General features: G+C 53.4%; 7 protein-coding genes across 7 annotated transcripts; 5 read left to right on the top strand and 2 right to left on the bottom strand.

The window, feature by feature from the left end:
• Positions 1-883: 883 nt before the first annotated feature.
• On the top strand, positions 884-1,619 carry CCOS01_13145 (uncharacterized protein; the record flags this gene model as incomplete). Its single annotated transcript, XM_060461291.1, has 2 exons — positions 884-1,012; positions 1,074-1,619. 2 exons carry the CDS (start codon positions 884-886, stop codon positions 1,617-1,619), a joined length of 675 nt encoding a protein of 224 aa, XP_060308493.1.
• Positions 1,620-2,961: 1,342 nt separating this feature from the next.
• Positions 2,962-3,728, top strand: CCOS01_13144 (uncharacterized protein; the record flags this gene model as incomplete). The annotated part of the gene is made up of 3 exons (XM_060461290.1): positions 2,962-3,109; positions 3,175-3,252; positions 3,331-3,728. 3 exons carry the CDS (start codon positions 2,962-2,964, stop codon positions 3,726-3,728), a joined length of 624 nt encoding a protein of 207 aa, XP_060308492.1.
• A 1,151-nt stretch (positions 3,729-4,879) lies between these two features.
• Positions 4,880-5,173, top strand: CCOS01_13143 (uncharacterized protein; the record flags this gene model as incomplete). The annotated part of the gene is made up of 1 exon (XM_060461289.1): positions 4,880-5,173. The coding sequence occupies one exon, from the start codon at positions 4,880-4,882 to the stop codon at positions 5,171-5,173; it is 294 nt and encodes a 97-aa protein (XP_060308491.1).
• A 618-nt stretch (positions 5,174-5,791) lies between these two features.
• CCOS01_13142 (uncharacterized protein) lies at positions 5,792-6,559 on the bottom strand (the record flags this gene model as incomplete). Its single annotated transcript, XM_060461288.1, has 2 exons — positions 5,792-6,260; positions 6,348-6,559. 2 exons carry the CDS (start codon positions 6,557-6,559, stop codon positions 5,792-5,794), a joined length of 681 nt encoding a protein of 226 aa, XP_060308490.1.
• A 2,220-nt stretch (positions 6,560-8,779) lies between these two features.
• On the top strand, positions 8,780-9,426 carry CCOS01_13141 (uncharacterized protein; the record flags this gene model as incomplete). Its single annotated transcript, XM_060461287.1, has 2 exons — positions 8,780-8,831; positions 8,909-9,426. 2 exons carry the CDS (start codon positions 8,780-8,782, stop codon positions 9,424-9,426), a joined length of 570 nt encoding a protein of 189 aa, XP_060308489.1.
• Positions 9,427-9,898: 472 nt separating this feature from the next.
• CCOS01_13140 (cytochrome c/c1 heme lyase) lies at positions 9,899-11,088 on the bottom strand (the record flags this gene model as incomplete). Its single annotated transcript, XM_060461286.1, has 3 exons — positions 9,899-10,166; positions 10,226-10,935; positions 10,993-11,088. The coding sequence occupies 3 exons, from the start codon at positions 11,086-11,088 to the stop codon at positions 9,899-9,901; spliced, it is 1,074 nt and encodes a 357-aa protein (XP_060308488.1).
• Positions 11,089-11,975: 887 nt separating this feature from the next.
• On the top strand, positions 11,976-14,190 carry CCOS01_13139 (ABC1 family protein; the record flags this gene model as incomplete). Its single annotated transcript, XM_060461285.1, has 3 exons — positions 11,976-12,560; positions 12,620-14,092; positions 14,146-14,190. The coding sequence occupies 3 exons, from the start codon at positions 11,976-11,978 to the stop codon at positions 14,188-14,190; spliced, it is 2,103 nt and encodes a 700-aa protein (XP_060308487.1).
• Between the last annotated feature and the right edge of the window lie 505 nt (positions 14,191-14,695).

Here is a 14,695-nt window from a genome sequence, read left to right as displayed (position 1 = left end):
TCATTCTTTCTTGGAAAATGACGAGGTGCGGTTCTTCTTGATGTGCATCTGCGCCGCTTCGCTTGCTGGCATATCTCCGCCAACTCCCATGCTATTTTTCCAAAGATTATCTCCATTCGAACGACCTTCCATGTGATGGAGTATGCTGTGCAGGCGCACAATAGGACTTTGTTTATGCCTCTTTAACAAGAATGCATTTCGCTTTTCCGGTTTACACGTGATATCAAGATGGCTCCAGTAGAAACATCAAGACCTCATCCCTGTGAGCTGTACACCATCGCAAGCTCGAAAGTAAGCCACACCTTGACGTTCGTCTTAACGATTTGTCATGGGTAGACTATAGTAGCGCTCACACACACGATGGCATTTGTGTACGCAGACTTCTTGGGTTCGGGCCGTTCCATGATTAGGGTTGGAATCCGAAGACCAACGGCCAAGCCAAACCTGCAGATGCAACTCGATCGTTTGAAGCCTGAGAACCTGGATGTGACCCCCCCCCCTCTGTTCTTGACTTGGGCGGCTCGGCATTAGGTCAGGGTCCAAACCAACGGAGCCGGAAAGCATGAACTCGGCTCCCTCTAGAATCAGCCGGAAGACTCAACTGTGAAATGATTTGAGGCGGAGAGAATGTGTATTGTAAAGAATTTTCATCGCAATAATTTCTTTCTTGATTAATTTCCTATCCTTGATGACTTGAAGCGTTTTTTCAAACACTTCCATTTTCAATCTCTGGATTGGGCTCATTTATCTCATTTCCCCTTCAATATTGCTTCAATATTGGCAGCCTCCGATATCTCGAACTACGATGCCCCCGACTAGCAGAAAACCAGGGGCAAAAGTCTCCAGACCTCGCCAAAGTACCAGAAGCCTCCCTGGCCAAATCATGTGGCTCCCACCCCAGCATCAAATACCCGCCGGCATCGACCCCAGCCTACAAGAAGGAGCATATAACCACCCCGTGGTCATCATGTCTAGAATTCCTTCACCTGAAGGCCTCGTTCAGATATTCATGGTACGTTTCATTCATCCTAAACTAGGTACTCCGGATTGCATGCTCACCGTCCCTCCTATAGATCACCTCCATGGGCTCCCGCGGCATCGCGCAAGCCCACAGGCCAGACTGGGCCCACTGGCTTAAATACGTGCCCATCAAGCCAGCACAACATCCGGCCATGCCTGACACCCAGCTCTGCTTCTCCGACAATTGTCTTCCGCTGGCAAAGAATTCGTATGTGAATATTCGGCAGTGGCACTCTGTGCACCTGGGGGCGTTGCGGCCGTATCGACTGAGCGGTGGAGACCCTCCGGTTCTTGGGGAAGCTTCGCTGAGGCGTTTGAGAGAGGTTTCTGGGTTTGTTGATCTCCATGATCCGAACACCTCGAAGAGATTGGAGGAGACTTCTTCATTCGAGGATCTTCACGATCAGACGAAGAGATCAAAGAGATTGAAGGAGTCTGAGAGTCAGGATGGTTCTGGCCCTTTGCCGGAGATGGAAGACTTGGAAGTCGATCCCCGGGAGACTGTGCAGTCTGATGGATACATCAGCTTAGCTGGCCTGATGTTGCTTGTACTTCTTGCGGCGGTCTTTCTTCACCTGTATATCAAATCAAAGGAATGATCGATGGTTGAGCTCAGATGGACCTATGGTTCAATAGCTTTATCGTACCTTGGTTGCCTTCAACTGAGTCATTCTCATCTTTAAATTAGACTAAATCCCATGCATACTCTCGAAGAGATGATGACTTCAGAGTCTGATCTTGAACCTCAATGATGATACCCATCCGCCGAATATAGGCTTTGCTCGATGAACTGAGAAGTATGTGACAGGTAAAACAGATCCAAGTTTCGTTCAGACTGAGGCTAAAAGATCCAGACCTTTTGGAACCTCAGCACAAGGGTAACCGTATCCGGTGAAGCCCTCGTCTTCGGCAGCTCAACCTCGTCTCATCTTCTAATAGCACACCCAATCCAGCGAATGTATCTCATGGGACAAAATCCCGGATGAGCAATGTTTCGACAATCAGGCGTTTCCAAAATTTTGGACCATTTTGAAAGACAGACTGCGTGTCTTTGACGCCGATGCAATGTGGCCTAGTCTTACAAAAGCTGCCAGAGAATAGACATCATACCTATCATGTTCTAAAAACCCCCAAGACACCGCGCAGCATAGCTATTGTGCCGACTATCCATTTGCTTCAACTGAGTCGCAGAGGTCAGGCCGCCATCACGACATGTCATTTGTTCGGGCTTCAAATCTCACCATGTTCGGCGTTCAAAATGGCGTGGCAACTCAAACCAAGCATTCGGAACTCCGAACCTGCTCAATGCAGTCCAACAGCGACCCAAAACGTGATTCCTACGGCGCACCAGAGACATGTCTCTGTTTCTCAAAACGCAGATAAGGCGGAGGTAAGAAAAAAAAAGGACCCTCGCAAACGTCCATCATCCCCTTTTACGAATTCGACCAGAGGAATCGCTTCATCACACGCGCCGCATCACACACGTCGCATCACCACTTTGCCGAACCGTTGGCGAGAAACCACTTTAGCGCCGCTCCGCAATCGTATTTGAACGGCAATTGCTGCACTACGCGGCGCTACGCAGCCGTTAACGTACACACTCACGCGAACGATGGTCCACGGGCTGTTCCCCTTTCGGCCTCAAGTGAGACATCGCACTCGCAGCTCTCGCACTCGCCTAGCTAGGCGGCTCCGCTGTGAACGTGGGCGAGACAGATGCGTCATTCGCATGTGTGTTCTCAGTTCTTGTGGTGTACGAGATATCGAGAGACTCTCCCGGAGCATGCCATTGGCCGGGATCAGGATGTTCTTGTAGAAATAAGGGGTTGGGAGACGTGCCGGGCCAGCCTACAAAAAGGGGGTCCTCATCTCCAGCTGATGATTACTTCGGCAGACGACACTCAGAATACCTATCAAATCACTTTCAATCTCACAGCCATCATGACGGAATACAAGCTCAACATCAAAATTGACCAGAACATGGTTAAGAAGTTCAAAGCCGGCGGTCTTAGATTATGCCTTGGCTTCGGCTTCGACACGACTGCGCGGCCGGGGTCTACCAAGTTCAACGTCATCGGGTACTCTTCAGGTATGAACTTGAATGGGAACCCTCCTTCATACCTAGGTTGAAGTTCGACTAATATGATGCAATAGTCTGCGCTCGAAACTTGACTGTGTCATGGGTAGACGAATACTCCATTGCAGGAACAATGAGCGCCTTCTCAAGCGGAGGTGCGTTTCCTTATCTTTGATGATAGCCCATCTGAAACTGTTCAAGACCATTTCATAACGGGAATCCCAAACAAACAGTGAAATTCGACGTCGCAACAACCCAACAGCCCATCACGTTTGGCGAATCATGGACCCTCCCACCAGACTGGACCGACGGCGTCACCACCATGGACGAAACCGCCCCCGCCAACGGCTTCCTCTTTAAGAACCTCGCCTCTTCCGCATCGGCAGTCATCTACAAGACCGTAAACGGAGTCGAGGCCCCCGTCCACGTCAGCCAGTTCGGCCCGCTCCCGCCCGGCTCCGAGACGCTGACGCCCAAGCCGCTGGCGGCCGTGTGGTTTCAGCCGTCGGCGGAAACAGGCGCCATGGTAGACAAGATCCACGATTCTTCGCTCAAGGTTCTTGATTTTGAGGATGTCACGTCGCATGAGATTGAGTATGGCCCTTCTGGGTCGTGGACTGTTGTTGATTAAGGTAGTGATTATCAGTGGCTGGGATGGGACTGCAACTAGCGGTTCAAACATAGCGTGCTTGAGATGGGATGCCAATACCCCAAATAAACAGACTTCAGATGAACGTACTCGTTCTTAGCGTGCAAGAGACTATCGACTGTGGACGTGTATGCCAAATTCCGACCGTCCTTGTGAGATCTTTTTCTTTTGCTCTTGTATGTACAACGAGCCATTATTCCCGATTATGTCTTCCTCTTTCCCAAATCCATAGTTGATTACATGATTTTATAATCAACCTCCTTATTGAGTTGAATGTGTTGGCGGCCAGTGCTGAGCTGTGGATACTTCGACAGGACTGAGTTTTGTGTTAACGGGTGCGGGATGCAAAGTTGCTCCGAAGAACAAATTGAAAAATGCTTACGAGTGTCCACCCGAGAGCCACTTTCTCTCATGCAACAATTTGTCTGGCGCGCAATTCAACCGTCGAATACGCGGCTGTAGAAAGGGGCCCGGGGGTGGATATCGGGTTGACGATCTTCGCATTTCCCGGTGTACAAAGTTCACAACCCCGTAAAAACTCGAGTCATAAACCAACACCTAAACACAAGCGTCAAGCCAGCGTTGTTAATATACTGCGTAGGACGTGCACAACTCTAAAAACCGAGATACGGGTCCCTTTCTTCTTTTCTTTCCGAGACCGAGGGCAGATGGTCCAATTCTATTAGGACATTTTGTACGAAGTACGGGTACCCCGTAGGGCTAAGCGTCAGTACGAACTCCACTTCATCTAGAAACCGAAGGCAGGGCTGATATTTCGTAGTTACGAAGTAGTCTTTTCTCATACCGCTCCTTGTGATCAACACTTGGACAGTATGGAAATCGACGCTAAGCGTAATATGTTGCGGGCAGCAGACTGGCAGCACAGCCTAGCATCATCAAATTGATTGGGGACGATGCCGGGACTCCGGGCTGTCAAGACCTTGCCTGACCTCGTCGGCTTGAATACCTCGCGATGTTCGGTTTTTCAGACTATAAAGACCACAGCCATTGTCTGCTATTCTCAGATCTCATCATCATCATCAACACAGTCACTACAACACTCACTACAAACTCAACTTGGACACTTTCTTTTACAAATCTACATCAAAACCCACCAAACTCCACCAATCAAAATGCAGTTCTCCACCACCTTCACCCTCGCCATGAGCGCCATGCTCTCCCTCGCCGCCGCGGGCACCATCCCCGCCGGTGACGCCAACACCGTCTTCCCCTCCCAGCTCTGTGGTTCCGGCTACGCCTCGTGCGGCAAGGCTGGCACCAACGGTGACGGAGGATCCCGCTGCGCGCTGTCGTGCACTTATGCCGGCGGCCCTACCTCCACGGGCACCTGCCAGTGCCCCACGGGATACTATGTCGACACTTGCATCAGCGGAGGTGCTTACAGCCGTCGCCACAAGTGCAACTAAGTGGTTTCAGATAATGACATTCATCGGTAAGCTTTTGTCCTTGTCTATGTACGGGGTTTACAGGCCAGAGCTAATGCTTATCCAGGAATCAGAAACAGTCGCAAAACTATGGGCTAGGACATATGATAGAGCTGAATGGTTATTAAGTCCCTTGGAAATGATGTCATAGCTTTGGCTTGTTAGATGCCAAAGAATCACTCGCTAGGAGCGTATCAAATACAAACTTTTGCTTCACGAAACCTTGCATTGACTAATATGTCTCTTTTGTCATTGTCTTCGAGTTGCAGAATGCTATAATCAACTTTCTAGTACGTGACAACTACACAGCAGCACTAGACTGTCAGACTAGCTCTAGCTATTTCCCAAGAGCCTGGATCTATGGTTTGAGACTTAATGGCCTCATTTGACTGAGTTCGGTGTCTCATGACAACATTCCTACACTTCTGGATACGGAACACGGGACGAGAAGTCTGGAGCAAGCAAATGTGCATGCAGACTTGTTTTATTTTCAGGTAACCTTAGATCCACATAAGATGGTAACCCATAAGACAGTAGCCATCATACAGATAACTCTCTCAGCATACCAAACCCCCTTTTACGCGCATTCAAATTACCCCCTCACTCCTTTTTAGGAGGGTTCTTCGTCTTACAGCTAACATGAAACAACGCCAACTTAACGATCCCCTCCATCCCCCTCAAAAGCCCAATGTTTTCCTTGAACGGCTCCGTCTCGCGAAACTTCATATGCGCATCCACGCTCGGCCACCCGATAAACGCAGCGAGCAAGTTCCCCGTCTTCCCATCCTCATCCGTAACGGGCACATCGTTCTCGACGCTCCACCCGTAACTTATCCCCTGGAAATCGGGGCTCGTATCGAGCGCCTTGGTCTTGAACTCCTCCAGCTGCGCCGTAAGGGCCTCTTTGGCGGCTGAGTCCAGATCGGACGGGAAGAAGAGAGTGAGGACTTCGGTGACGGGGGCCGTGGAGAGGATGGTGGGCGGCCAGACGGAGGGTGTGATGTGTTTTATGTAGCCTTGGGTCCAGTCTAGGTAGGGACCGAGGGCTTTGCCTATGGGGGCGTGGGTGCTGTGAAAGAAGGGGGGTGAGCAAGTGAGTTGCTTTGACAGAATGAAGGATCTTCTTCTCATGGCATGAGTGCGTTGGTTGACTTACTCGGTTTCGCGGTAGGCTAGGTGCTCTTCCACCGAGTCCCAGTCGAGAAAACACCACGACTGTGCAGGCTTCTCGATCGAGCTGCCGTAATATAAGCTTCCGGCGCCGGGTTGGCTGACGGCGAGGTCCAAGACGCGATCATAGAGACCCTCCTCGTCGGGGATCGTCTTGCCAGGCTTGATGGTGAAGTAGGAGAATTCAGTCACACCCATTTTGACAACTTGTGATGAGGAAGTGGCTTGACTTGTAGATGTAGTCATGAATGAATTATCACGGGATGTGTATATCAAACTAACGGCCCAATTGTGCGCATCTATCGTCGTTTTATATCTCGCCATGAGCGGTGGGTCTCATGTGTTTGTAAGCCATGTTAATTATGTGAGATGAGGTTTAGCGTTGATGACATCAGCCTGGTTCATCTTAGTTATCTTTCTGCGCCGCGGAGTGACTGGGCAGAGGATTGGTCGTTGGCGGTGGAATATGCGCGAGACTGTGGGGTTTACAACCAACACGGAAGATGCCCTGGTGACTCACTTGAGATCATGTCGGTCTAGAACCCAAGAAAGAAGTTGCAATTTTTTGGTGACTCAATTGAGATGGTTTTGTGTGTAGCGTAGAGTCTAGGTTCTTGGAAAAATCTCCACCTGGCGATGGTACGGTTCGTTGATCTTCAGATGATGGGCCGGGGCGTTGCAGTTACCATGCACTCAAGATATGGTTGACAGTTGGTTGCGAAGTAGACTTTGCTTCGAATCCCTTCAAACCAATCACGAAACAGATCCATTTCCCGATGCTGCTGCGCCTTTCCGCGAGACAATCCCGATAGTATTATGTTAGAAACGGAGATCACTGGCTATTTGTTACCCTGACCATTGATCCAAATCTCTTCTCATCTCCAACCTTGCAAGCTGCGGAAAATGATCACTCGAAGCGAGCCAATATGTCGCTCACGTCTCAATAGCATCCAACTTCTCGGCCGACGTCCCGAAGCCAAGCCCCCATGACAGCAGCCGCATCTCCCTCCCCAAGCAACTCAAGCGGAGAGGAATACGAACAAATCCCACCACACTCTCTACCAAGCACCCCAGCCTTCCAAGACCAAAAAAGGGAGGCTCTCCCACGACGTCGCGACCCGCGCCGCGCTCCTCAACTCTGCAACACCTACGATCCCCGCAGGCCGTTTCGCTATTGGTGTGGCTCGACGAACCCTGAAACCATCCCGTCTGGTGTTGTGGTTGAGACAAGGACCAGGGGTGCTCCTCGGATCTGAAGCGAAGGGGGAAGAAGAAAGAAAGAAAGAAGAGGTGAACCCCACCATTGTCTCGCATCCAATCAACCCACCCACCAACTTAAGTCGACTCCCTCTTATGCTCTCTCTCTCTCTCTCTTCCCTATCTCAAGGTTTGAGTTGGCCTGTCATGTCTGTCGCTAAAGACGAGTGACACTGGGTCATCGGGTCTCTTATTCAGATGGAGACATGGGGGTAGGGGTATGGGTACAGGGAACCACAAAATAGCCCGAGACACAAGCGGCTCAAAAGTAGGCCGTCAGGGACAGCCTTACCGCATCGAGCGACGACCCGACTAGCCTTCGAGACTCGGATTGTTGCAAAGAGCCTTCTCTTTTCTGGACTCTTGTCAGTCTTGTCTGCCCTCCGACTCTGCAAATATTACCATGGTCACGGTTCAACTGGCGTGTGCATACCACAAGTCGCCAGGTACAGCCTCCCTCGGCAAGGAACACACGCTTCGCGCGGACTCCTTGAGACTATGCCAACCTAAATCCTCTTCCCCTCCTTTTTCATCCCCGGCACCCATCATCCGAGATTTTGGCTCAATGCTTGACAGGGCTCATGATCCCAGACTACCATTTCCTACGGTGACTGACAGTTAAACCTGAGATGATGGGAAATCATGAGATGGTTCTTTCATCAGAGTAAGTTGAGATCACCCAAGGTATGTTTCTTGAGCTCATCTCCCAGAAAGCCTTCGACCAGGGGAACAAGCAAAGCAAACCACACCAGATTCCCGCAAAATGTGACAAGAGCAAGTTTTGGCGATGTTTAGACTTGGACTGGGGACCGATCCATCCCGCCCAGCTCAGCCCAGGCACAGGAAACCTAATACCGGCCCTATGCTTATTTGCCAAGCAACCCACCGTAACACCCACCCCTGCTCTGTCTGCCCTTGCTTTCTTTCCCCTTGTGATGTGATGTGATGTGATGTTTAAAAGGCGATCATGTCCAGTCCTTCCTCGCCTCCGGTTGTCTTGTTTCTAGATCGATAGCAGCAAGTTAATCGTACCCTATTCGTTCTTTTTCTTCTCCTTCATACAGTCCTTCCGGAAAGGCATTCGCTTCGTTTCGTTTCCAACCTTCGCATTAGTTCCAGAAAGCACCTCTCTGTTCACCAGACTACTTCATAATCGTCACGATGCAGCTCTCTCTCGCCATCATCGCCGCCAGCGCCGGTGCCGCTCTCGCAGGTAAACTCCTCCCGTCATCTCACACATACCAGAGTATACCAAAGAAACACCAAGAAACTAACACAACATCATCACAGCCCCCCAACTCGCCCCCCGCCAAAACGCCTGCTTCATCGTAGGCAACACCGTCCTCCCCCAAGAAGTCTCCGACGCCGCCGCCTCCCTCGAGTCCAAAATCACCTGCGACGCCTCCAAAAAGACCCTCTCCAACGTCCCCGACGTCTCCGCCGGCGGCGTCACCTTCTCCTCCATCAACTTCGCCGACTCCTCCCAGACGCCCCTCGCCTTCGCCCTCGACAAGTTCGCCACCACCGAACCCCTCGCCTCCAACGACCTCGCCAAGTTCCAGAACGAGCTGGACGCGTACGTCGCCACCGAGGCCGGGATCAGGTCCGTGGGCGGGAACCTGGGGATCAAGGTACCCAAGTTCTTCCTGTCGATGCAGGTTTCGAGGATCCAGACGGCGCAGGGGAACCCGCCTGCGGCTGCGGGCCAGCAGGTTGATCACTTGAGGGATAAGGTGCTGAAGAATGCGCCGAAGGAGAGTAAGGCTTTGTTGGATCAGGTTACTGCTCTTGCTGCGAAGACGACCTAATCTGTGTCATATGCTGAGAAGATGGTGCTTGCGCCTGTGAGGCTGAGGCATAAGGGGGAAAAGGAGGTAACAAGTTTAGTGGCGGGAAGTAATGTGAATTGGAAACAAATCTTTTTTATTCCCTAAGTGTCATTTCATCTCAAAGTTGAAGAAAAAGAGGTTTAATACATGCCGCTTTCTGGGCGTACTATACAGGCCATTGTAGGCATAGTATTAAAAACATGAGGAGTGGGGGAGTAGAGGAAAAGAAGAAGAAAGGATGTTCTCCTTCTTTTGGTGTCCCAGTAATCGAACCATTGTATCGTGTCAAAACGCCGCCGTCGAGTGGAAACCCGTCAAAAACACCATAATCGGACTCCCAAGTTATACACGCCGCAAGCAGGCAAACCTGCCTACTCTCATCTCGGTAGTTTGTTTCGTTCGCCTTCGCTTCGTTGTTCTTCGTCGCCCCCTTATTGCTTTATTTCTGCGCTTACTTCTGCGCTACCTGCTTCGCAAGCTGCTCCTGCTCGCGCACCTCGGCGCCAGAAGCGCGCCACCACACGTCGCCTCCCCATCTGATGAGCCGCTCCGCGGCACCGAGGGGGGTGACGGCGGGCCGGACGTCGAGGTAGAAGACGGGTTCGCCGGTGGGTTCGGGCTCGCCAGAGTAGTAGTCGATGACGTATCGGATTTCTTTTTCGACGCCGCCGACCTTGCGGGAGACGAACCAGTCGTGTCGGTCAAAGGGAGGCTCGGTTCTGCGCGAGCATATTAGCATTCTGTTGGATAAGGGGTTGAAAGGTGAGGGAGTACGCACTCAAACTTTGATGGGTAGAGCCAGCCGGCAACCTGCCACATGACAGCCTTGGGTGTCATATCTTTCGGACGTCCCTGGAACCGGATGAGCGTCGGGGGCGTCTCGCTGCCGTCCTTCAGCCTCTCAACCATATCCTCCGAGTTCTCCTCGCCGCGCTTGCACGCCTGCCAGCCCCGGTACAGACCCTTGCCGAAGCGCTCCTCCCAGCTGACAATCTCAGCCCAAGCGCCCTCGTTCAAGAAGTTGTGCACCGAGACCATGGATTCGACGGCCGTGATGTCGGTATCGGTGTACCCCTTGCGCAGGAGGGCGTTGTACATCTGCTGAGGAGAGGGATACTCCCAGTTGCCGTCGCCGGAGCCCCTGGGTATCGTCGAGGGCTCTCTCTCCGTGGGCAGCGCGACGGCCTGGTTCTCGGCGGGTGCCTGGGAGATTTCCTTGAACATGTAGTTTAGGGGGTTGATTTGCTGGAGGAAGCCCTTGGACTCGGCGGGCTTTGGTGCGTCGTGGGATACTGGGCATGATGCTGGCGGTGCTGCGGCGGCGTGCCGTTGATCGTGGGGGACGGGGCACGCTGAGGGAGGAGGAGGAGGAGCTGCTGCTGCGTGGCGCTGGTCATGAGGAACTGGGCAGGCGGAGGGAGGAGCGGAAGCGGCGGGCTTCGCGGTTGTTAACGCATCGGCGGACTTTTGGTGCATCGGGCAGCTGGGCTGAAAGATGTTAGATGATGCCAGTTGTTGGTTGGCTGGCTTGGTGATTGAACGTACAGGAGGTGAGCCGGATGGGATAGCGCCATGAGGATGCGACGAGGCGAACGTCGCGTGGACGGTTGTCGCAGGAGCATCGGCCCAGAACCAACCCATGATTGTACAGTCGAAGAGATTAGGTAAAATAGATAAGTCGTAAGAGCAAGTAAGGTATTGTACAAGAAAGCAGGTTGGACGCGACGAGTACACGGGTAAAGTGGTGAAGTTGGTTGAAGGTATCGCGAATGAAGCTTGGGAATGGAAAAAAAAGATTTACGGTTTGGGTGACGGAATCGACGATAAGAGAAAAAAAAGGGCGTGGATAAACGGCGAGGTTCCACGGTGGGTTCTTAGCATCCGTAATCGACGGGACCGCAGTGGCTCACTGTCTGTGCCCTGCCCGCTGAGAAGAAAGAAAAAAAGCATCCCCTGCAGAACAGCGTTGTCGCCATCGGACAGACCCGCGACAGCTTTCCGACTTCAACCCGCGACGCCTAACCAATTGCTGCACGCAATACGTACAATACACTCACTTAGGTATCTGTCAGTGCATGTGCAGAGTGCTAAAAATGCGAGTGTCATTGAACCGAGTGGCACATGATCCCCCGAAGATTCCCCGCCGCAGCTAAAGGAAGATACCCACCAGTGCCACCAAAAATCCCTACGTCACCACCCAATGGCACCAAAAACGCCCTATTCCATTCGCATTCGTCCGTCACCCCGTGGTCCCCGATCCCGCGATCCTGGGCGCCGCGCGACTTCACCTCTCTTTCGCGCCGTCCCCCCCCCCCCCCCCCCCCCCCCCCCCCCCCCCCCCCCCCCCCCCCCCCCCCCCCCAACCCCCCCCCCCCCCCCCCACTCCCCCCCCCCCCCCCCCCCCCCCCCCCCCCCCTCTCCCCCCCCCCCCCCCCCCCCCCCCCACTGAACGAATTCACCTTCACAACGTACCTTCATGAGAACATGACACCCGTCCTCCGATCATCAACCCCCGATCCTCCCTCGAGATGAGACTGGCCTTCGTCCTGGGCCGGTTTTGTCCACGTCCGGCCTTCCGAGCTCCAGCGCCGAACGGCACCACCACCGCCCAATTCTACTCCACATTCAGGAGCACCTTCCGGAGCTCCCACCAACCGAGACGGATACCATGGCGAGCCGGCGGCAGCGGCAGTAGCAGTAGATACACGAGATATACTCTCCGAGCCGGCGGAGCAGGTGCCGGCGCACTCGGCACTGCCGCCTTCTTCGAGCTCTCGGAGAAGGATAATGGAGGCACCGACCAGACGGGCGAGAAGCGCATGCTGGAGGTCAGCCGAGCTGAGATTAAGAAGAAGGTTGCCGACGACGATAGCGGGATCTCGAGGGCGTGGCATACGTTGAAGATAGCTGTGGACGTGTATATTTGGGAGCCCTTGTGCACCGGCGTCCGGTTTCTCCATCTGCTCGTCATCTTTGTTCCCGTCATCGTCGCTGTTCCTGCTCTGTGGCTCGGCAGGCGGCAGAAAGATCGCGACAACGAGAGGAGCGGGACGCTATGGTGGTACGGCTTCTTGGTCCAGTCCATGGAATGGGCTGGCCCAGCTTTCATCAAGGTACCGTTCAACGAGCAACCTCAATCCCGAAAGGAGACGATGTCACTAACACCACGCAGCTCGGTCAATGGGCCGCCTCTCGCTCCGACATCTTCCCAAACGAAATGTGCGAAATCATGTCCAAACTCCACTCCAACGCCCCGGCGCATTCCATGCACGACACCAAGCGCATCGTCTCTGCCGCCTTTGACGGACGCGATTTCAACGACATTTTCGAGGAATTCGACGAGAAGCCCCTCGGCGTAGGCGCCATCGCCCAGGTCTACCGGGCCAAGCTCAAGGCCAGTCTCGCGGCCCCCGGTGACGCAGACCTTCCGGAAGAACCCAGGCCGCTCCGTCACAAGGTCGCAAAGAACGTCGATGCTGCCCTCAAGAGCACGCCCAAGAGGGTTCCCTCCACCTACGTCGCTGTCAAGGTCCTGCATCCCCGCGTCGAGAGGACCGTCCGCCGAGATCTGCGCATCATGCACTTCTTCGCCTCCGCTCTCAACGTTATACCCACCATTGAATGGCTCTCCCTCCCCGACGAGGTTGCGCAGTTTGGAGAGATGATGAAGCTCCAGCTCGACCTCCGCATCGAGGCCGCCAATCTCGCCAAGTTCCGCAAGAACTTCAAGGACCGCACGACGGCATGGTTCCCCTACCCGTACACCGAGTTCACCACCCGCAACGTTTTAGTCGAAGAATTCGCGCAGGGTATCCCGCTAGCCGACTTCATGGAGAACGGTGGCGGTGTCTTCCAGCACGACATTGCTTCCGAGGGCCTCGATGCCTTCCTGCGCATGCTGCTGATTGACAACTTTGTCCACGCCGATCTGCACCCGGGCAACATCATGGTCCGCTTCTATCAATCCCACGAGCCGGATCTCAAGTTCCGCAGAAATCACGCCAAGGAGCACCCAGAAGACCAAGACGATGTCACAGAACAGGTCCTCGCCCGTCTGCGGCCCTATCGCCATAGAAAGGATCCCGCGGCGTGGGCGGCCGAGCTGCGTAAGATTGACAACGAGGGCTTCCGCCCACAACTCATCTTCATCGACACGGGTCTGGTGACGGAGCTCAACGAGACGAATCGAACGAATTTCCTCGACCTCTTTAGGGCTGTAGCAGAGTTTGATGGGTACAAGGCTGGTAACCTCATGTGCGAGCGCTGCCGTCAGCCTGACGCAGTGCTCGACAAGGAAGTGTTTGCGCTTAAGATGCAGCACCTCGTTCTCGGCGTCAAGAGCCGCACCCTCGCGCTAGGCAACATCAAGATTGGTGACATCTTGCAGGAGGTGTTGGGTATGGTCCGCGGGCACCACGTCCGTCTTGAGGGTGATTTCGTCAACGTCGTCATCAGCATCTTGCTGCTCGAGGGCATCGGACGCAGTCTGAACCCGGATATGGATCTCCTGAGCAGCTCTCTACCCATTCTCCGACAGCTGAGCGCGCAGAGCGGTGCCGAGATGGCGAAGCATGGTGATTTCAGCATGTTGGTCGTGTGGGCTGGCCTGGAGACCCGGCGGTTCTTACAGGCGAGCATCGAAGATGTGAGTAGTGAACTCGTTTTTGTTGATGGTGTACCTTTGCTAACGATCCCTAGGTTGAACGTTGCGTTAAATACGATCTCCTTGCACCGAATGTGTAATGTAAACTATACAGTACTTGTAAATGATTGCATGGGTTGGCGCTCTAGATGGGGCATGGTAGAGATACATCTCGTAGAGCAGAGACCTCGAATACACGCCAGATTTAATTTGTTACCAATCAGTGTTGTGTCCCTCTCTGCTGTATGTCAGCCTCAGCATCTCTCGGGCATGTAGGTCGATCAATGACGCTGCCGGTCAATGGTACTGACAACGCTGGTGTTGCTCATGAGCTAGGAGCGTGGGCAGCTCACGTCGGTAGAGTCATCAGCTGGGGCCAGCTTGAACATCTGGGCGAAGGAGCTGGTGATGGTTGCCGCTAGGAATCCGAGTTAGTGAGTGTTGACCCTACGAATGTAAATTCGAGCTCGTTCCTGACAGGATGCGTGTCTAGATACTTGACTCTCGGGAATTTGGGATGCGCTTCGGTACAGAAGCGTCCGACGCCTGGTAGGCATCATCTCGTCTGCCCATCCTTGCCCTCATTGACCGTCTTGATGCATATAA

This window comes from Colletotrichum costaricense, assembly GCF_030867565.1.
Source record: "Colletotrichum costaricense strain IMI 309622 chromosome Unknown Scaffold_16.1, whole genome shotgun sequence".
Lineage (NCBI taxonomy): Eukaryota > Fungi > Ascomycota > Sordariomycetes > Glomerellales > Glomerellaceae > Colletotrichum > Colletotrichum costaricense.
The sequence above is the reverse complement of the archived record's forward strand: the minus strand, read 5'-3'. Positions and strand labels throughout refer to the sequence as shown.